Below are 22,329 nucleotides of genomic sequence, written 5' to 3' on the forward strand. Positions count from 1 at the left end.
AAGCCCAAAGGAAATACATATAAGTTCCCTCCCCATCCATTCAATTCTTTCAGGGCTCTTAAAAATTTCAGGGGCGTTTCGAGGTTTCTGGACATCCATAGTCTATTACAAATCCACAGTTCCCAAGCAGCCTAACAGCCAAACTCCACACGACTTAACAAGATTAGCTAATGACCATAGAACCGGGCATGACGGTCAGTACATCTCCAGCGCAGTATATAATATCTTACACGAACATTGAGTCAGCAATACCAACCATCTTCCAACTAAGTTTCGAATATCCAAATTCGTTCGGGTAATCATTGCAGACATATAAAATCTTTTCTTCTTGAAGGTTCGAATAGCAAAAATTCACAAACTTTATATCAAGTCACATCACATTACGCAAGGTCTCACCCCATGTCTCTGGCACATCCTTCGAACATGTACAATTTGATTTAATTCAATTCAAATTGTCCCATTATCCCTGCCACCCATTGTATCCGCAAACCATGGTATATTCGACAATCTTGAATTTTGCATCTTTCGTTTTCTGATGCGATAAAAGCTCCTCCCCGCTTCATTATATCAGTACATATCCTACATCCCCAACTTCGTGATCACCAACCCTGGAGTAGACATCTAATTCCAATCTTTAAACTCCCTTCCTTCCTTACCGTCTCAAGCACCTGCACTATCCTGTCTCAACATTTCCGCAACATCCGCATCTAACCCCTCCATAGCATCCCCTCCCATATCCGGAAAATCATCATTCAACTTCCTCTTCTTAATGCTACTCATCGAGTTGCTGCGTCCATAACTAGTAGAAACACTACTTAGCAAATCCAAACCGGAAGTTGGTGACATGGACATAGATTGGGATGTGTAAATCGAACCATTAGTAGCAGCCGCCGAGGAATTGAGGTCAAAGTCTGGAAGTGACTCTTGTTGAGTGGGTTCTTCCTTCATGGGGCGCAATGGAGGTGATAGAGGTTCAACTTCCGGACGGTCAGGTTCGGATTTAGGAGTACCCATTTGGTTTCCTGGACTGCCATCTGCGGGTGTACTCTCGCTGCTGTTTGCGAAGCCCCGCATAATACTGTCTTCCACATCCCTCTTTTTAGTGTCGATTTCATTACGTCGCGAGGAGAGCAGATTGAGCTGAGCCTCTTCTTCGGCTAGGGCATTACGGTTTGTCTCTAGCAATTTCTCCAATCCTTCGATCAGCAAGTTACGCGATTTGATAACTTCAGCCACAGCTCCTTCCGCATTTGCCAAAGTCTTGAGGAGGCCATTGAGTCGAGCAGCATGGACTGGCGGAGACGGAGTTGGCGTATTTGGACCTGTGAGCTTTTCGTAATCATTGTTCGCAGAATTCGTAGAAGTCTTTGTAGAAAGTACCAATTTGGATATTGTTTGTTGGGGTCCTACAAGGGGTTGAAGTTCGCTTGGCGCCGACGATGAATTGTTGGAGAAAAGGGATCCGCCCAATCCTTTCCTGTTTGAAGATCTTGATTTCTCTAGTTCTGCGATTATCAGTATAAGCTATTTCATACCCACAGACCGACTTACCCTCGATTCGAGCCTCGACTGCCTCTTGTATAGGAATCTCGAAAATCTGTCTCTGTCTCCAAACTTCCACGACTCTCTTCAGCTTATTTTGAACATCGCTTGTAGCTCCCTTATAAGCTGTGGCTGTAGCCTCTGCGATTACGGGAGAAAATGCAATGAGGAAATCATCCTTGCGCCGAGCTTTGGATTGTTGTGCGACTTCTGTGAAAGACATAACCATTAGACATGACCTAGATAAATGGACCATATGTTTGCACGTTTTGGGGAGATAAATTCGAGTTAAAATGGAGATAACCCACCGTTTGCGAGGTATACCAGATTCAATCTTTTGTTGCTTCCAGAATCCTTCAATTTTTGAAGCCAAAGTTGTCCAGTACGGTCGGCATATCTCCTAGACAAAGGATAAGCACATTGAAAAGTCGGCGAGGTCAATAACATCTGCCTACCTATGAAACATGATCCATTGCGCAACGGTGACCTGAAGATCAGATTAGTCGGCCTGTCATTACCTGGGATCCAAGAACGGTACTTACAATACTCTCCTGTGTCTCGTTCAAAGCGGAAAGTTTTGCCAGAACTGCATCATCGTTGTAGGCCATGTTTCTTACTTGGGACTTGGTGGAAAGGAATGGCGAGTATTCAATGGAGTTTTTGTTTGTATTCAAGTGTTTGCTTGTCGGCGTTTGCTTGCTCAATTGAATTTACAAGGTAAAAGAACGGCTTTGTTATACACCAGCAATCCAGATATCACTTATTAAATGGCGAGAATCAGTTGATAGAAAGATGAAAATTTCTAGAGATAATCTCCAGATATTGATGATCTTTTATGTCTACTCGATTTGATGTGAAAAGGGAAAACTCAGTTGAATTGTGAGTTCTTATGTTGTTTGCATCTGGAGTTCCTTCTCAAGCTCTCCAAATAATCCTTAGTGTCGGTAACTTCCGTACTAGCACCCCCCGGCTTTAGGCGCATGTGTAATTGGCATTTGGTATCATCGTATTAGGAACAGACAGCTTGCGATTTCGAATCAAGAGTTACACATAACCAATACTTTAGATTTCAATATGGCTGATAGATTCCCTTCTCTTGAGGACTTTGACTCTGGTGGTAAGTTCACTTTTGAGAGATTAAATGAGAAGTAGTGTGTACGCTTTATTAACAACACGATTTACAGCGCAAACAACTCAAGGCGACTCTACTTTCGAAGGAGGTGCCGATGATTTCCTAAGTCGTGAGAAGGCCCTTTTGGGTGACGATGCGGATCAGTTTGCTACTGGCAATGACAATGCCGCATTTGTAGAGGATGGTGATGATGATTTGTTGGGTGGAGGTGGAGGAGAGGATGTTCATGAATTCGAGAGTTCTTTCCCTGCCATTGATACTCGCAATGAGGTATATCATCTTCCCATTACTAGTTCGTTTTCAAGGGAAGCTAATACTCATAAAATTAGAATGTTTCACCAAGCGGACAAATCACCAGCACATACACCAATTACCAGCCCCAAGTTTCCGATGAAGAAGAGCCAGAGGTCATCAAGCAATGGCGCGAACGTCGAGATCTCCAACTTCAAGCCCGCGAGGAGAGATCTGAAGAAAAGAAGCAAGAAACTATCAAGACTGCCCAACAAAACATTGATGATTTCTACGAGAATTACAACACCAAAAAAGAGAAGACAATTGCGCAGACTCGTCGTGAAGCTGAGGAGTTTTTAGCAAGCAGAGAAGATACATCCGCCGGTGGAACTAGCTGGGAGCGTATCGCAAAATTGGTTGATTTGAGTGGAAAGGGTGCTAGAGGTGGTGCAAATGGTACTGGAAAGGAGAAGTTCAGAGAACTGTTGATGAGCTTAAAGAAGGACGAGAAGGCGCCTGGTGCTACTGGATATTAGAGGGTGTTGGTTGGGTGGATTGGGTGATCTCTCTATGGACTTGTAAGATCGTGCAAGATGGTTGTTTATTTCGTTCAAGAATTGCCTAATCGGATCTTCTGGGCAAAGGGGCGTTAAAAATGAATGGCACAGACACGCATACCTATTAAAGACTTGTTTATAATACCTAACATTGCTCCTAAATGCTGGACTTTGAACTGTGATTACTATTTACTCATTGAGAAAGTTATAATACCATTGCTGGTTTCAAGCTATTCTTTAAATTGCACGGCGTGTTTCCTTTTCATACCACTTCGTTAATTCCTTCACAATCTACCCCTTCCCCTGATCCAGATACTTATTCCGGATCACCGTAATTCTCATCCAACGCTCTTTGCCTTTCCTGTTCCTCAAATTCCTTTAATGCAGCCTGTCCTTCCTCGGTTGTGGCATCAATAATTTGTTCCTCAAGTTGCAACATACCGCCCTAGATATGTGTTAGCAGGTCATATGAACACAGATACTACGATATGAACTTACCTCGCTGAGCTGGCCTACAACTTCTTCTGCTTGTTCGACACTCATTTTGCCCAATACTTTATTGACTTCATCCAAGCTACCGCTTTCCAGAGCTCGTTGCAGTCCAGGTGGGAATGCATCGAATAGTTCTCTCGATTTAACTACCTCTGGATCCTCACTCGTTGCAGGTGGAACAGTAATGTTGATAGTGGTACCAGGATCAACAGCATGAAGTTGGATTTGTTCAACTCCACCTTCAGTGCCCTCTTCAGCTGCTCTCTGCTTCTGGATTTCCCTAGCTCTGGTACGGACTCTATCAAATGTTGAGTTGACATCATCGAAGAAGACCTTTTGGGCTTGGTGGCCTTTGGTAGTGATACGCTTAAAGAACAAGCCAACACCATCTTTTCCTAGGGCTCTGCAGTATTGAAGTAATAGAGCTTGATGAACACATTGCCTAGCATAGTCATCCTTGTTTGCGATTGCGGAGTTAAATGCTAAAACAAGTAAACCATCGGTCTCTCTTTCTGCTAGTACTGACGGATTCGAGGAGATATACTGAAGACATGTACGATAGTCACCCATCTTTATTTCTGCAAATTTCTTTCCAAGCTCGCTAGCTTCTACGTCATCATCTTCTTCCTCTTCGTCTTCATCAACGTCTGCATCGGCTCCCGAGGATTGTTCGCCGGGCTTCGAGCCATCCTTATTGGCGAGGGCATGAGGATTCAGGACTTCTACAGCTTGAACCTTCTCTTTAGGCTTCTTCGATTCTGTGGCCGTTGGTTTTGGGTCTGCCTTTGCTACAAAGGAGCTGTCAAATCCGGTATGTATACTCTCACTAGTAATCTTCTTGCCCTCCTCTTTCTCTAAAGTCTCCAGTTCGACCGCAAGTTGTTTTTGAAGGTCCTCAACCCTTTCTTGATGCACTTTGATTTCGGCGAGATACGCCTCGAATCGATTTTCTGGTTTGTCCTCGTCGACCTTTGTTTTAACTTGGTCAATAAGCGCTGCCATCATCTTAGAGTATGTTGGTGGTGCCTCCTTGACATGAGTATGTACTCCTTCTGGAGGTGGAGGTGGAGAATCATCTTCGCCAGTTGATTCCATCAATGCTTGAAATGCAAGGTCATCCGGACGTTTATCAGTTTGAGGACTGTAAGATTTTAAAGCAACAAGAAGGGCGTTTATCCTCTTGAGAAGTCCATCGTTGACGATTCGCTCATACTTGTAGGTATCTATTTTATTCTTTCTCTCATATCTCTGCTGATGAATTTGATTTTGCTTTGCTCGGATGAACGAGCGCTTATCAACATTAGGGTGAACTTCAACGTCTGAGTCGTCGCTCAACTCGAGTGCATCCTGATATTTTGTCAGCCTTGAACCTTCAGCCTTTCGAAGTGGGGGATGGACGACGATGAGGGGTGTGTGTTCCAATATTGTATATGGAATGACCTTACCCATTTACTATAGTTTATCGGCATGTTGGCGATAATTTAGAAAGTATTCGTGATTGTACTTTTTCAATATTCTTGAAGTTGTGTTGTTGAATATTCTTGAAGCTGTTTTCAGAATTCCTTTCTATCTTTATAACTCTTTGAATCGAATGTTCTACAACAATTATCCTTTGCGCCCAAACATTCCAGCCGAGCTCCAGCCAACAGCGTCAAAATCTAGCCCCACGTTTAGCTTTCGTAAGCCGTGAATAAATGTTGTGATTGGCTGAATGAATGTTGTGATTGGAAGGAAGCGATGACGGAAACTAAATCTAGTAATAAATCTAAATATGCTCCTAGGAAATAATGTTACCCGTTTAGAAGGAAAACCTTCAACCTTCGATTATTTTCAACTCGTTTGAATCATTTATAATCTTGATACTCCCACGCAATAATGACAGTTCGGCGATTATATCTTTCACAGCTTCATCGGTGAATTCAGCGGATGTAGTACACAATCCGTGCATCAAAACTTAACAATGCGGCGCACCTTGACAGTAGGCAATGGTTGGGGAGGGGCCTCAATCTGCGATATAGCTTTTAAGCAGGTTGCGAAACCCATTCCAGCTCCCGCAGCTTCAAGATGGACTCCCTCCGGACCTTCTCTGGTTGCAAAACGATTTTCATCCGGCTTCAAAAATTCGCCATCGCCATTGAGCCCCGCGTCTAAGCCAACCCCACAACTATCTACAAGTCGTCTTCTCCAACAATCAAGAATTGGGTTATCATCTCAATGGCGGCCGGCAATATCTCAACTACGACCTTTCAACAGTGCATCGCCTTTGCAAGATTCCCCAAAGGGCTCAGATAGACAGGATCATATCACACGAGAACGACAAAGGCGCGAGGAAGAGGAGGAAGATAATATTGATGAACAAGGAGATTTCGCACGAAGTGAGAAAGCCTCTAAGGCGACACAAGTCAATTTGAGCGCAAGGTTACAAAGTAGTGGGAAGAAACAAGGAAATACAGCCGCTTTTGGTGAAATATGGAGGTTACTCAAAATCGCTCGACCGGAGGCGAAATGGCTCGGTCTGGCTTTTGTATTCCTGCTGATATCTTCATCAATAACCATGTCGATACCGTTCTCTATTGGAAAAATTCTCGACTTGGCTACTAAAGATCCCTCGGAAGGCGAAAAACTTTTTGGACTAGATATTTCTCAATTCTTCATTGCTCTCGCATGCGTTCTGACCATGGGCGCTGCCGCTAACTATGGACGTATCATCATATTGAGAATAGTTGGAGAACGAATTGTAGCCAGACTTCGATCACAATTATACAGGAGAACCTATGTACAAAATGCGGAATTCTTTGACGCTAATCGAGTTGGAGATCTTATTTCTCGATTAAGTTCAGATACGGTTATTGTTGGAAAGAGTATTACTCAGAATCTCTCGGACGGGTTACGAGCCATTGTCAGCGGAGGTGCCGGATTCACAGCCATGGCATGGGTGAGCTTAAAGCTTACAAGCATCCTATGTCTCATGTTCCCACCTGTTGCAATCGGTGCGTTCTTTTATGGTCGAGCGATCAGGAATCTTAGTCGAAAAATTCAAAGGAATTTGGGAACTCTGACCAAAATCGCCGAAGAGAGACTCGGAAATGTTCGCACAAGTCAAGCTTTCGCTGGTGAGACACAAGAGGTTGGCAGATATAATCAACAAATCAAGAAGATATTCTCATTGGGAAAACGAGAAGCATTGATTAGTGCAACATTCTTCAGTTCAAGTGGATTCTTTGGTAACATGACTATATTGGCATTACTATACACTGGTGGCTCTATGGTTAAGAACGGTATGATAAGTATCGGTGAATTAACATCCTTTTTGATGTATACAGCTTATGCTGGGTCAAGTCTGTTTGGTGTCTCCAGCTTTTATTCGGAACTCATGAAGGGAGTTGGTGCTGCCAGTCGTCTTTTCGAGCTTCAAGATCGAAAGCCTACAATTCCTGCAACTGTCGGTACTAAGGTTAAGTCTGCACAAGGCGTCATCAAATTCAACAACGTCTCTTTCGCCTACCCAACTCGACCAGCAGTCACTATTTTCGACGGTCTCGACTTTGAAATCCCTTCAGGTACCAATGTGGCAATTGTCGGGCCTAGTGGTGGAGGAAAATCTACTATTGGTTCACTTCTATTACGATTTTATAACCCTACAGAGGGAACGATTACAATTAACGGTCAAGACATAACAAAAATGAATGGAAAGTCTCTTCGCCGTCGTATTGGAATGGTTGGTCAAGAGCCTGTTCTTATGTCTGGCTCAGTTGCCGAAAACATTGCCTATGGAAAGCCCCATGCCTCAAGGTCTGAGATTATCGCAGCTGCACGAAAAGCAAACTGTCAATTCATTGGCGACTTTCCTGAAGGTCTGGACACACAGGTTGGAGCACGTGGTGCCCAATTATCCGGAGGACAAAAACAGCGAATCGCAATTGCTAGAGCTTTGCTCAAGAATCCTGATATTCTTATACTAGACGAAGCAACATCGGCTTTAGACGCCGAATCCGAAACTCTGGTTAACTCCGCTCTTGCGGCGTTACTCAGAGGGCATAATACAACAATTTCAATTGCCCATCGTCTTTCGACTATTAAGCGCTCCGATCACATTATTGTTTTGGGCAATGATGGGAAGGTTGCTGAAACTGGAACCTACAATACTTTATCTAACAACCCCAACTCGGCCTTTTCGAAATTGATGGAATGGCAAATGAGTGGAGGTGATGCAGCTGATCACAGACCCGTTGAATTAGAAGGTCACTTCACAGAGTCCGAGGAGATCTCTGACGACTTGTCGCGTATGAGTGATTCAGATGCTATCGAGGGAGAAGCTATCGAGGAAGGAACCAAGGAGCGAAAGGAAAACAAAACTAAGACAGAAGCTGTTTTGGAAAAGACAAATAACAGAGCGAAGTAGACCAAGAGAGAGTTAGCAAACGAATTAGAAGGAAATGTATGGATATTAGCCTTCGGTTTCTTGTTTATTCTCGAGGCGTTTATAGCGTACGTGGGTATAGTATGGGGCCCGTGAAGAGCCCCATTTACCACGCAGCGGTGAGATAGGAGGGTTAATTACTAGCGAGGGTCTGATACCGGCTTGTTATAGGTATGTCCCGAAAGGGAGAAGCACAATTGTATTATACTCCACTCATATCATAATGTATTGAGTTGTACACTTTTCTTGAACATTTTATGACTTTCATCTTTTTGCTATGCTACGCGTCATCTCTATATTTTCCTGTGCACGTTGAGCTTCGTGAGGCTGCCTATTGCAATCACTAGCATTGATATAGACTTTCGAAATAACGAATTCAAAGTTTAAAAGGTTCAAATGTGTGAGAGCTGAATAGATATTCGAGAAAAAGAAAATTCCAACAGTTAGTGCATTATTGGCAATTTCTCCTTCGTCAAGTGCTATCGTACTTCTGGTTTTTGCGCCTTGGAAACCTCCGAGATTCTTTGGGATCCGATTCCCTCTCTTTTCGATACTCTTCAGTACAGCCTCTTCAACGTTCACTTTCAAGCGGGAGCCAAGTTAGTATTCATTGTCGTTATGCTCTTTGGCCATTAGCTCTATGTCACACCTAGAAATTGACCAACAAGCTTGATCTTTCAGGAAAGCATTACTGCATTCCTCGGCTCTCATTAAGTTGGCAATGAGAATCTCCATACGGATAATGCTTCTCCGAAATTGTACTGCATGTTTAAGTTAGAGTATCAACGGTTCATAGACGATAAATCTGGTCGTAATTATGTACCTGCTCTGGGGACTGAGCACTTGTCTGCCAGTAATAGATACTGGCATGGATATGACTATGCAGGTTTTGAATTTTCCATCTGATGCGAAACGTGAAAAGAGCCTATCACCATGGACGGCTTTACTCTACGACCAGAATTATTGCTACAAGCCCCTTCAGTGTTAGGTCTAACACAGGACACCCAGCTACGGAGTTTTGGACCGAGAGACATATCAGGTGTCAGAATGAAAAGGATAAATCTAACAATCTTACCCGAACTCGCTAGTTTCTAATCAGGCGGTGGGCATTCGATATGCCCAGGTCGACACTTTGCAAAGCAGGAGATTTTTGAAAGCAACTGGTTTATTGATCTCTAAGTTTAGTATCTAGATATGGGGTTGACTGTGTTAGACGGATCTCCATCTGATCGTCCAGTTCAGAGTGATACACGTTTTAATGGAGCAGAAGCCCAACCACCAGATCATGATCTCAAGCGGATCCCTTGACTTTAAGAAAACTGTTAGTAGTGTTGCACCTTCTTTGAAAACCCTTTTTTAGATTGAATGGCTCATTCATGATTTTATCTCTGGGTAGTAGAGGAATCCAGTGCGCAAAACTAGGACCAACGAAAGGGGGCTAAGCGAGGGCTCGGAAAATTTTGCAACTTGACTATTTATACAAGAACTCTGCCACGAATAAGTTTCCACGTTACCCCTATTACTGTTGGAGCTCCTCACCTAAGCCACCGTCATAGAACAAGTCGACCTTAGGATGAGATATTCCGTTCCGATATGGCATGAACCCAGTACACAGTATACCAGTCACATCATCTTGCCAATGATCCGTATCCACCCTCTAATTTGTGCGATGTGCTCCAGAAATCATGATCCAGTTCGTTACGAAGGCAGCGCTTGTGAGTCTGTTTGAGATGCTTATAGATCAGCTCCGATAGGCATTGCGCTCCCCCGATAGATGCGGGTAAACGACTCACAACGAGCAAGGTGCTGCTAGTCGAGATCCATCCTGACATAGTTCCTCTTCGATTCCGATACTGTGATTCGAACAAGATCTCTCAAGTGAGAAGAAGAGATTTTTTAGCCGTATAGTGTTAAGCCTTGCCTGCCAGTCAATGAGTCTGAGATTCATCAATCCCCAAACTTGGGATTACGTGCTCACGAATCGTACTCGCTCACTGGGAGTTATCTGTGTTGAATGCCTGTACGAACCAGGTACCTATTTCCCTGGTGGCCGCCTTGGTCCATGAGATACTGGACGGTCATGAATACCTACTATAGCCATGTCAGAGGTGTTCTTATCATGTCTTGACACACTTAGAATATAACTCAATCCTAATCCTCAATACGACCTCCATCTCGAATTGTGCGATGGTATTTTCTATTCGGTAGCTGTCTAGGTGTAGCTACCAAGGTAGGTAGCGCTTGTATTATTGCGTTCAATCCATTCTCCCACGCATGAACAACCATTCATTGCCAAGGATATTTGGCCTGAGCCCAAATGTGTTGACTACTATCATGCCTCGAACGAGCTTTATACCAGTATCCAATCCCATGAAGGGGGAAATCCCTGGCACACCTCATGATATTGTGAAAGTCCCTGCTTCTTACAAGCATTCTGACGCAGACACTGTTAAAGTGATCTAGGATGATACAAAATAGCCATGCTGACTCCGCAGCCGAACCGAATATGATATAGAAGGTGCCAAGTGTAAGATTTCAATGTTTTGTTCAGCTTCTCAATGAGTCTTGAATTTAGACATCAAGTCAGCTTCTTAGATGAAAAATTCCCAGTCTTCCTATGGAAACACATCTCTCAATCCTCTTCCTTCCTTCCAACACTTTCTGCTCTCTTTTCAAATCAAATAGAGTGACGACGCCAAGCTACAGCTCTGATCTAATTTTGGGGCCATCGTCTCTGGTTTCGGATGGAATTTCCGCTCAGAATATACAGCCATGTCATGTTCTCATCGTTTCACGATCATCATCGTCCGTGTCAGTATTGTCTCCTCATGTAGTTCATTTAAAATCAGCACACTTTTGACTGGTCGGTAGCAGGACGCTTGTCGCTTATGGTTTCCCAGGCGTTCTCAAATATTATATGATAGGCCCTTGCGGCTTTACCCCGCTTGAAGCAGTAGTTTCGTTTAGTCTCTATATTTACATGAAGCCATAGCAATATCAACATACTCTTCAACTATAGCACTATTTTAAACCTCCCACCCATTGAGGTACAAATACAAGATGGGTGGTCAATGAAATCGTCGCATTGACTGGTTATTTGAGGCTAGCTGTTCATGATTACAAGATTGATCAGTTGGGTCGATGTTTAGACGTTGATTTTGACCTTGTATCATACGATATAGCAAGATTGACTTTCTGTCCGAATTCCGGCTGGTTCCACTTCCTTGAAGACCATACAATGAAATATCTTCTGCGTGTCTGTATAAACATGATTAGACTTCATTGGAGTCAATTTCCAAGATGTTCAAACTCTGACTAAAGTATAAATACTTGGCACCGTGCTGCAACTTCCGCCGCCAAGAACATTCGTTACCTGTCAATATAGTTAGTGGGGATGAATGGAAGATCTCGATCAGCTGTTTCGTCTCCAAAAATTGACTCTAGGTTTCTGTGATTGGTCTTCCCGAGTAGACTGTCAGTAATTACACTACTTGAACCTTCAAAAGAATTCTCTAGACTCCATGCCGTTGGACTGTTATTGTGACTTCACTTTTTACGGTTGCCTGAGAAATTGAGCTTGCGCAACAATAACTGGCTCTGTAGTAGCTTCTTTTCTCGAGAATAGAATGGATCTGGAAGACTACTACTGGCTGCACGACCTGATGGGACACTTCCAGAAGTGACTTGGCAACATCTCTTGAAGCATTAGCTTAAATACTCCGGAATTTGATACGATAATTCATTACAAATGGAATAACGGAAACATTGATTTTGGTATTAAACAATAGAAGAATAAATTTGTTATAACTTTTGAGCGTTGAGATGTGTCCCGTCATTCCACACACTCACTGATAGAATTTGAGTTCTTGCTTCAGATAAGAAAACAGAACATTTGCAATATGGCACATAGCAACTCATTGGAAAGGTTAACCTTTGGGGCTAACGCTTACTTATTACGAACGATTCAGTCTCTATTGAAGTGGCTCGCCTTATCGGGATGGGTGACCCTGCCCGACTACACAATATCACTTGAATCGTGGTCTCAAAATTACCCCGCACCAAGAGAGCAGCCAACCAAAGTTAATCGGTATCGCATAAGGCTATTCAGAGAAAGCGAATCTAAACTTGCTGCTGATAAAATCAAAATGCACAAACAGGTGCAAGAGTTTAGAATGAAAAGGCGTTGATTTGGCATTAACATAGTCGTATTCCGTGCATGTGCTTTTAGTTTGAATAAGCTGCTGTTCCCTGACAAGTTCATGTCAAAAAGAGGCTGTGAAAGAAATACTCTGAAATCTACTGAGCAAAGGATTGGTGTAAGGTTAAATTCGCTCCCCTTGTGCTGAAGTTCAGCGTATTTAAGTGAATGAACCGAATGACCTCCTGTCCGGTCACTTCAGGGGCTTTATTTCTCGTGACAATCATCATCTCCCTTCAAGTGCCAACTACGGGCACCGATGTGGTCCGTGCAATATGCCTTGATTAATAAAGCCTGGTTGGTTAGAAATTTAAGTCACATACATCATTTATAAAGCGGAATCTTGATTCTGAATTTAGATTTTAGATAATTGAAAGGAGACTGAAGATTATAATTAGTATATGTTAGTTACTACACTCGAATTTTTGAAATAAGAATGATATTGATTGGATTTTATATTAAAGAATAAACATGAATGTCTAATCGAGTTTTAGGAATCCTAACGATTTAGTTGGTCGATAAGATCTATTGATACATTGAGGTCAACGCTGTGTTCCATTCTTTATACATTTTAGGGGTCTGTGCTGTGGGGTGCTTGGGGTGCTTGGAGGTTCGGTAGTCATGATGCTCATGTGGAGACTGATGCGCGGATCTTTTGGCCACTCGAGCCTCTCAAACTGATCTGTTCTTGGTGGCAAATCCAACTAATGCATAACAGCAACTTCTCCCACAACCCTTATAATAATCCCAGGCACTGACTCAAAAAGCTTTGATATGGTTCTCGCAAATTAACGGTGTATCTAGTCATCAAATTGGCTCGGACGCTTGCAAGCCAATCGTATTTGCCATGCTCACCGCAATGTGAAAGATCTCTGACATTGGTATGGTGACTTTGGGATGTCTATTCTATTATGACTCGAGTGATTAAAGTTGCGTATTTATATCAATGTGTACTTTAGGTAATACTAATGCCTTACTCAATTGACAACATGGGATGCTAGACATCAATTAAATTCTCAATATCGATGATGGGAAACTTTATCGATTTGAGAGCAAGCGTGCCAAGAAGGAGGCAAATTCACAAAATGCGGGGGTTGTGTCGATTACATTGCTTATCACAGACTGATTAGCAGCGATCTTTCCTCCTTATGGCTTACTGCTGATAAAGACTTCGGCTGGTTACTCTGAATGCCAATCATAACTCTTGGGTCAATTGTGAGGGGATTCGCCAAGCATCACATTCTGGGGAAATTATGCTTACTCAATGCAGCATGATGTAGAGCCAAGTCAATGTCGGTCGTTATCTATTCGTCTCGCTTCGTGATTGTACAACCTCAAGTACATGTTTGACCAACAGGAGCCGTTACCTGAAGGCGAAGGGCACAGTAGTCATCTTGATAGGTTCACACAATGATTGTTGTGTCGATCATCAAGTCCGGGCGTCTGCGTCGACTCGAGAACTTAGGCAGTATGACGTCTAGACCTTGTTGGGACAAGGTCTCGCGTTAAGACATGATAATCAGATCTAATGACATGAACTCAGCCCCTTCGGGAGTCAGTGTGTATCTCACAAGCAAGTATATAAGGAAGCCTGTACCCCCGATTTACAAATTTAGATTACCATTCATACCATCAAACAATAACAAATCATACACAACTCCGATACTCAAACAAAATTATTACGCACACAAACGCGTATCATACAACAATCAATCAATCATACACAACTAGCCATCATGGATCCCAGACTTCAAACCGTCGGCGAGCAAAATGCTCTTTTCACAGATCCATTCGCAGAGCAGGCCATCGGGTCATCACTCAGTATGTTATTACCTTGCTCACTCTTTCACGGCTATCGTCAGTTCAGAGACTAACCCACTATCTAGAGAAAGTCAATACAAGCACAAGCTCCTCATCACACCTAGACTCTCCTTTCGATGATTTTGCACAAGATTGGAAGACTACAACCCACGAACGAGATAGTTGGGCGACACGTGAGAGAAGACGTTCTACTGCGTTCGGAAATATCAGCAACTCTGCTTTCATGGGCACTCACCACGAAGCCAAACATGGTCGCAGTGGTAGTTCATCACAACCACGAAAAGGATCTGTTTTAAGCATATGGTCAGACTCGAACGATGAAGAACCCGACAACCTCCTAGTGAGAGTATCGAGTAGGAAGTCTGAGGGGTCTGAGAGGGAAGGAAGAAGAGGAAGCGTGTTGAGTTTATTCTATCGCAAGAAGGACGAACAAGGAAAAGATATTATCAATTCCGAGGGGCGCTAAGACATATCAACTTTGACAGTGGATGATAAGCTTCTGTTTGGACTATTGTATATGGCGATATATTTGATACCTGGGTAGAGCCCGCTTTTTAACGACGATGATTTACGAGTTTACTTGGCTCACATATTGTATTATACAGAGAACTTTTACTGTACATTGGAATTTCTTTTTGTGGAACTCGGGATGGAATACCGAAACATTTGAATTGTATTATGAATCAAATATATTTGAGATTCTCCTTCAGAACTATTTTTAATACTTGCGTGAATTACTGAGATGATCTTCGTGCAATAAATACTCTTCTTTTCTTTTCCTTTTGAACTGGATCTCTACATTCATTTAGTTTCATATGAAAATAAATAGATGATCGATCCTCTTTGTCTACATTTCAAAAACAACCCATTCATCTGATTCTTGAAACTCGGAACTTATAAATTACCACTGCCTTGTTAATTGTGAAGTTTAGCTTAACCTAAATTTGTCAATCTTACTATCTGGAAGATAAAGAGCACCATAGATTATACTTCCATGGCGTGGGTGAAACTTTCATGCCGTTATCTTTCCTCTACCATCACACCACAAATGTACATAAATTTGAACATGTGCCAGTAAATACTAGCTGTAGCACGTAAAAAAACGAAAGTACGTACCGCACAACGTACTAAGAACATGGGAATCAGCCAGCCCCACGGACTCTCCGCAAACTCTATTTCCCACGGACTCGTTTTGGTGTCCACTTTATCCACCAGATAGCATCAGCCCTTTTAAGTAACTACCAACTTAGTGCCATTCGGGTCTCCCTACTTCCGTTCGGCCAACTGAAATCGAGACGGACATTTCCATCGATATCCAAACTGTGAGATGGTATTGATATCTCTATTTCGGTGCGTTTGAAAACTTAATTCACGCAAGTAAAACATGGCGAAACAACTATCAAGGTATGGCGCAATACAAAGAGAGTTTAACTAATGATGAATTTGCGCGCGGGGTATTCGCGATATCTTTGCCAAGCCTGTAGCTAAACATCATAGATAAGATAAGGTGACGACGCCGTTACATTGACAGGTGCGGTACAAAAGCATGTTTTTGAAGGAAAATTCCGAGGCCGAAACATTAAAAAGGTTATTTGACCACGTGTATCAAGTACGATATCTTGAAGCAGATGCGGGGAACAGCGTATTGTCTTGTTTTAAAACGTTAAGGTTGGCTGTATATTGAGTGCATTTCACAGACTAAAATACTGTGAAGTCATACGGCTTTTCTAGCTTGGGCATTGGAAATGTGACGGTGAGGTCGTTATCGCACTAGCGTAAATTCTCCCCTTTTCATGATACATTCGCTTGTGTTGCTTTCTTCGCCTCCTGTACGTAGGAAAACAAGGCGGCCATGTTTGACTGTCTCTTGATACTTCCAATAATCCGATTGTTTCTTCAAATCTGATGTAAATCATACTTTTTGGTAAGATGCAAGACAATCAAAAGGTGGCAGTTATTTTAGTCTCTTCGGATTTATGATTCAAATAATTGAAAATTTCAAGTAAACTTTGACATCTCCCACAAGCGTTCCTCCCGTCCATGCATCAGCATTGTTTTTCTCTTTGTCTCCAAACTTCATTCACCTCTATCTTCTCGGCTTATGCTTTGCTCAGACCTGTAGACATCCCGATGTACCCCGCAATGTATATGATCACTGTCACCGGCTCCTGAAGTTTAATTCTGCATACTCGACAGATCAATCTTTCAAAATTTCAAAACTCCCAAGATATCTGAACAATTGTTTGGATTTTTACTGGATCTGGTACCACCGTATCAAGGCTAGTTCGTTGAACAGCAACTCCAAATCGTCCGATTCAATTTGGATTCTAGTGAACTCATGAACAATCGATAACGAAAGGTCAGGCGCGGCCTGGGATGGGAGTTGAGTCTTGCTAGGGGAACATCTGCCACTGTCTAGAAACCATTGATAACCTTTCAGTGGATTGCTACAATCTCACCTTACGCAAGGGGAAGCATAGGCCATCAAATATGGGCGGAGGATAAGCTGACTGACCATGGCCACTTTGGTTTCTGGATGGAAATCCTATTGCGCCGTCGTAACAGAATTTCCCGCCTCAAACAGTTTTCTCGTAAGATGAAGGCAAATACCTGACCATAGACATAAATAGGCTCTCCAATATTGGGTATTAAGAATAGGGTTATAATTCGCTTTGATTAACTTCATACACTTGCAAATTTTCCTTTCAATCCACTCCTAATCAGACATGATTGTGAAGTAAAACAGCAATCATCTAAGGTTGAAGAAATGAAGGAGACTTGAAGGGATATAGGTGGAGAGGCTCAAAGGAGTTGTATATCCAATAAGTGCATAAGAGTTTAAACATACTACTTTCCCATCGTATAAACATATAACGTGACACAGAGGAAATCAGGATCGTTAAAGCTTTACTAAAGTATTATTATGTGCGTTGCGTACGTTGATTAGAGCTCTTGCACATGAGAGTGTTAACACAAAGGGGAAACCGCCTGTAAGCCCCTTCTTCATCTCTTTGAGATGTCTCAAAATGAATTGATTGTACAATATCGATATAACACATGGGATTATTGTGATTGTATGACATCGACACAATACATGAGACAATATGATTATACGATATTGATACCACATATTATGCACGTGCAACTACGCATATAGTCTCAGAACCTCTATTCCCAGAATTGCAGAGACAAAATAGAAAGCTTTCATAACCTCCTCCTTGAGACCTCAAAACTATATAGTATCAATACAATAAATGTGATGTCATTATTATTCAAGCACATGATTTGACCTAGCAAAGTAACTCTGTGCCATACACCAACTTTCCAGAAAAACTTGTTCGGAGAATGTTCTCACAGACTCAAAAAACATCGAAAAAGCCAAAAAGAATTCAAGAAAGTAATGAAGCGGCCGTGAGAAATACAGAAGTTATCCCGAAGCTAGCTCCGCACGAACGACATCAATTACGCACCAAAATGGAATTATTCCTAAGCATTCAAATATTAATCCAAATTAGAGTATTAAAAGAGCAGATTGCTTAATTCGAACTGTAATAGTTAAAGCCTTCGATTTGCGAAATCAAATTGGTACATTGAAAGATGCTTATAAAAGATTTATTAGAAGGTTTGCTTTGTACACCAAATACAACTCATTCCCCCCTCACATGACTAGTTCGCTAGATTCTAAAATCGGCCGTGCACAAACGCTCGGAACGGAAAAACCATTTCTCATCGCGAAAAGTTTTCATCTTGCTCAAAAAAAGGTATCAAAAACCTCAACCCAACTCCCTCGTTCAAAAATCAATCAAAAATCGATTAAAAAAGCAAAAACAAATATGTCGAATGTGCAAAAAAACTGGACTAGCGGCGAATCGAACGCCGGACCTCTCCCATGCTAAGGGAACATTATACCACTAAACCACAAGCCCGATCACACGTCTTTTAGAGATGTTATTGTTGTGGAGATGGCAAAAATTAAAAATATATAGAGTTTGATAACCATGGGGGGAAGGTGGGGTACTGAGTTTTGTAAGATTAAGAGTTCACATGATATGTCCATTAATTTTGAAATCATCAGTGATTTCGAGGAGTAATACAAGTATTATGTTTTCAACTCGAAATCATGTTTATCAAGCTTCTAATTCTGTTTTTGACTAAATACTTCAGTCGATTCGTTACATTACGAGTTCTACTTTGTTTTGCTTTACAGACATCCATCAACATTAAATATACTTATCCAAGACTCTAATAAAATATGTATTAAAGTATGTTCTATCGAATGGCACGGTTTGTTTTCAATACTATACAATCCTCTTTCTACACAGTCAAGTGTGATCTAACTATAATGGTTTGTTGATTTTGTATAGATGATTGTATGAGGTTTCAATGTCGTAAGTGAATAACTAACTGCTAATTATAACTAATCTCACATCTGCTTTGATGGAAGTTCTGGAAATACAATCTATTCTCTGAAGATAATAAATTGAACCCAAACCATTCCTTCCGCTCCTTTCCAATCATCACTGCGTAGTTGAACCTCCTTACATTCTACTTTCCACTAAATTGTGCCAGGTTAGGTTAGCTCAGTCAGTCCAGAGCTACCGACAGACAAATGTATACGGAAAACTCACTTTTGTGCCAGTCGTCTCGCTTACCTCGTCCCACATCTTTCGAAAGCTCTCCGCGTTATGTACAAACATCTTGTTCTCTTCGTGAAGAGGAAATGTTACCTCTTTTGCAAATTTGCCTCCACCCTGCCTTCCCATAAGCACACTTCCCTCTTTCTTCATAGCCCTTGCCAATATCTTGCATATCTTAACCTGATCATCCCATCCATACAAATGGAGAAAACTGCCGGCATAGATTACATCAATATCTCCCTCAAGCCTTTTCATATCCACATTATCCTCATCAAATATATCTGCTTTGAAGAGCGTACTCTTCAAATTATCTTTATCCTTAAAGAGATCATAGCCAAGTTCGAAGAACTCGGCTCGCAAGTCGCAACCATAAAGATTTTCTGGCAGAGCACCATCGTAGACAAGTCGTCGAATGACTTGTCCAAAGCAACAACCAAGATCGAGGAACTTGGTACCTGGAGAAGCTAACCGCGAGAGGAGTGTAGGATAGTATGGGGAGGATGTGATAACGATGTCGAGGAATTGGAAAGCCCCTATACAAGGATAGGGAAAGATACTCCAGGCACGTTTACGCTATGAATAGAATCGTTAATTTCCCAGAAATCACAAAAGAGAGGAAGTTCTGACAATATTGTAAACATGAGGCTCAACTTCGGAAAGTGGGATTCCCGCGTAGTCTTCGAGCAACTCGCGAATTGCTCCATCGAGTTTCGTAGACGGAATAGTGAGTTGATACCATGGAAGGTTCGTACTTCGTTCTTCAATTTTGACTTCAATGTCCGCATTATTCCCATTAGCCATTTTGTAATACTGATTTCAATAGCTTGAGTAGTAAGTAACAAACGATTTAAGAACAATTCTTCTCCACCAGAAGTTATGAGTCTATGAAGCAAAGTAAAACTTCCAGAAATAAGCTGCGAGTGAAAAGGGACAAGGTAGAAGGTTGCGAATGTTTTATATTAAACTCAAAACTGAAAACCAAGGAGAGAGAAAGAGAAAAAAGAGTTCCCTTCAGTCCACTTGAAACTGTACCACACTCTCCCTCTTCTTATGGGGTGACGTTGACCCTGCATAATTCCTGCACGAGAGGGACAGCAGCACCCTAAGTTTTCCCATCAGTGATGCCGTTTGCTTCTACACCTGTAACGCATGTGACCATGTACGTGACCATTTCCATCCTGTTCTATCACAGTGGGATATACGATACGATAAATCCATCAACAAAAGAGGCACAATAGGATAAATAGCTGAGGAGGCGTCGTCGAGATTCCTTGCTGGAACTGACATCTGTGGAACGTGGTTATGCAAACAGATCAACCATACCCTAAGTACCCAATCAGATTTTCAAATTCAAGGCTCGATGTGGGTGCCAATACTTCAAAGTAGAAAAGTGAAGTGGTACTTACAGGTCTACGCGGTAGAATTGGATTGTAAATTTGACAATGTAAGTTGTGGCGCAACGCCGCTAACTGAGGAGTACCACGCCACCAAAACTTGTATTATCCCAATAGCGTTGCGGCAAGTCAATTTTGAGGGGGCTGAATGTTGCAACATCAAAGTGGCTGAAGTGAATACGACGTGTGCATTCTTCTGCTTGATTCTCCGCTCTTCAACCACATTTCAGCACGCGTCAAACCACACACCAAATACTTCTTTTATTGCTCTGGCCATCCACATAGATTCGATTCAATACCCAATAGCAAATCTAAAATGTGGATATCGTTGAATAAATTGTGGAATTGAATTCTGGCCAGGAGAATATTGTGGTGAGGGCTCAAAAGAGATAAGTAACACATCGTCTAACGTGTAATTTCGTTATATGCAAAGTTCTTCAGCTACTTTATTCAACAATCAATGTCCTGGGGGATGACTACTGGTTGTTAATTCCTTAATCCACTTGAGAAGTAAATTACATTCTCTTATATGGGCGATAGTTTCCATTGTTGGTGGCGCGCTTAATGTCGCGATAAGTCCATTGACGCGACGCGCTATAATTTCGGCACAAAACTCTGGTCTTTTTATACCTTCCTATGAAGATTTTTACTCTCCAAACTGAACTCTTGATACTGTTTCAGCAATTCAAGTTTGAATTTCCTCAGTTTCTAAATTAATTTGATGCACCGTAGTTGTGTAGTTCAAGTTTCGACGGGGTGATCCCCCTCGATTAGCGGCGTTACGCCACGACTTACGTTATTGTTCTTTGCTTTTTCTTTGCTTTCTGAAGTTGTATCAAGAATAATTAGTGCAATTCTATTAGCTGGCTATAGATCTGTCAATACTTTATTTGGATATATCCAGATATCCAAGAGGAAAAGGAATAGAGTTCCACTGCATGTGCCCGGGTAGGAATATTACCCCACAAAGTAAAGAGTATGCAGATGGAACAGGAATCTCCTCTGACATTGGCTTGCTGAAAGTAAGCTGAGGATGTGCAGAGATTGCGCTAGAAAATGAAATTTCGCTTCAAAAGTTTCGGAATATTGGACACAGCATATCCAGATTTTCTACGAATGAGACACACTGCCGCAACTGCTGGGTAGGAATCCAGATGGCTTACCAGGCGTCTTTGCATACACCTTTACGATATTGCTTACCCCAATGTGAGATATCACATTTGTTTTGATAACTCGGGATATCGAATGAGGATACATATCGCGCAGTGACTATCTAATATCCAAGGCTGGCCTGAAGATAAAGTGTATCATCCCGTCGTATGTCGAATAGATTACTGATTGCAGGGCACTAGGCTATTGCAACAATAAGATCCCTGATGGTGATACCACGCAAGCTTTTTAACGCCAAAGACGCCGCTCAAGAAAGTCTTGTACAAGCTGTGCAGTAGAATGTCTACCATTCCTTCAAAAAGCCTACTGAACAGAACCTGTGTATATTTCGTAGAATTGTATGATTCTCTAAAAACTTTCAATCAGCAAGCCTATTTCCAACACAGCTCACACCGCCCATTCTATATCCTACTACCTCGTCTCTATCTGTTAGGTGATACTGGAGAAGGGAATTAAAATTCTATATTCTTGTTCAAAAAAACTAAAAGCTGAGGAAGAAAGGAACAGGAGCAGGCGCCTCCTCGCCACTATATGTACAATCGTCTTGGTTCACGAAGGAAAACCTTTCCCAATGGAATCACCGGAACTCCTGTAAACTCAGACTCTCCTCTTACCACTGTCCTTTGACTCTGGAGTCCCCTTTTGCAAATAGAGTGCTCACTTGACTACCCCGCACCCTACCCTCTAACACAATCTCCCTTCCTGAAATATCACTCTATTCTCTTCTCCTCCCGT

At 42.0% G+C, this 22,329-nt stretch overlaps 6 protein-coding genes across 6 annotated transcripts; 3 read left to right on the forward strand and 3 right to left on the reverse strand.

The window, feature by feature from the left end:
• Positions 1-660: 660 nt before the first annotated feature.
• Bfra_008034 (putative duf618 domain protein) lies at positions 661-2,150 on the reverse strand (the record flags this gene model as incomplete). The annotated part of the gene is made up of 5 exons (XM_037338399.1): positions 661-1,505; positions 1,552-1,752; positions 1,851-1,942; positions 1,998-2,029; positions 2,085-2,150. 5 exons carry the CDS (start codon positions 2,148-2,150, stop codon positions 661-663), a joined length of 1,236 nt encoding a protein of 411 aa, XP_037190462.1.
• Positions 2,151-2,616: 466 nt separating this feature from the next.
• Bfra_008035 (putative clathrin light chain protein) lies at positions 2,617-3,441 on the forward strand (the record flags this gene model as incomplete). The annotated part of the gene is made up of 3 exons (XM_037338400.1): positions 2,617-2,659; positions 2,727-2,944; positions 3,004-3,441. 3 exons carry the CDS (start codon positions 2,617-2,619, stop codon positions 3,439-3,441), a joined length of 699 nt encoding a protein of 232 aa, XP_037190463.1.
• Positions 3,442-3,778: 337 nt separating this feature from the next.
• On the reverse strand, positions 3,779-5,423 carry Bfra_008036 (putative hsp90 co-chaperone cdc37 protein; the record flags this gene model as incomplete). Its single annotated transcript, XM_037338401.1, has 3 exons — positions 3,779-3,907; positions 3,961-5,301; positions 5,400-5,423. The coding sequence occupies 3 exons, from the start codon at positions 5,421-5,423 to the stop codon at positions 3,779-3,781; spliced, it is 1,494 nt and encodes a 497-aa protein (XP_037190464.1).
• Positions 5,424-5,914: 491 nt separating this feature from the next.
• Positions 5,915-8,356, forward strand: Bfra_008037 (putative atp-dependent permease mdl2 protein; the record flags this gene model as incomplete). Its single annotated transcript, XM_037338402.1, has 1 exon — positions 5,915-8,356. One exon carries the CDS (start codon positions 5,915-5,917, stop codon positions 8,354-8,356), a length of 2,442 nt encoding a protein of 813 aa, XP_037190465.1.
• A 5,952-nt stretch (positions 8,357-14,308) lies between these two features.
• Bfra_008038 (uncharacterized protein) lies at positions 14,309-14,859 on the forward strand (the record flags this gene model as incomplete). The annotated part of the gene is made up of 2 exons (XM_037338403.1): positions 14,309-14,393; positions 14,459-14,859. The coding sequence occupies 2 exons, from the start codon at positions 14,309-14,311 to the stop codon at positions 14,857-14,859; spliced, it is 486 nt and encodes a 161-aa protein (XP_037190466.1).
• Positions 14,860-18,852: 3,993 nt separating this feature from the next.
• Bfra_008039 (putative methyltransferase domain-containing protein) lies at positions 18,853-19,831 on the reverse strand (the record flags this gene model as incomplete). The annotated part of the gene is made up of 3 exons (XM_037338404.1): positions 18,853-18,948; positions 19,022-19,603; positions 19,658-19,831. The coding sequence occupies 3 exons, from the start codon at positions 19,829-19,831 to the stop codon at positions 18,853-18,855; spliced, it is 852 nt and encodes a 283-aa protein (XP_037190467.1).
• Positions 19,832-22,329: the final 2,498 nt, after the last annotated feature.

The sequence above is a fragment of the Botrytis fragariae genome (genome assembly GCF_013461495.1).
Source record: "Botrytis fragariae strain BVB16 chromosome Unknown tig00000112, whole genome shotgun sequence".
Taxonomy (NCBI): Eukaryota; Fungi; Ascomycota; class Leotiomycetes; order Helotiales; family Sclerotiniaceae; genus Botrytis; species Botrytis fragariae.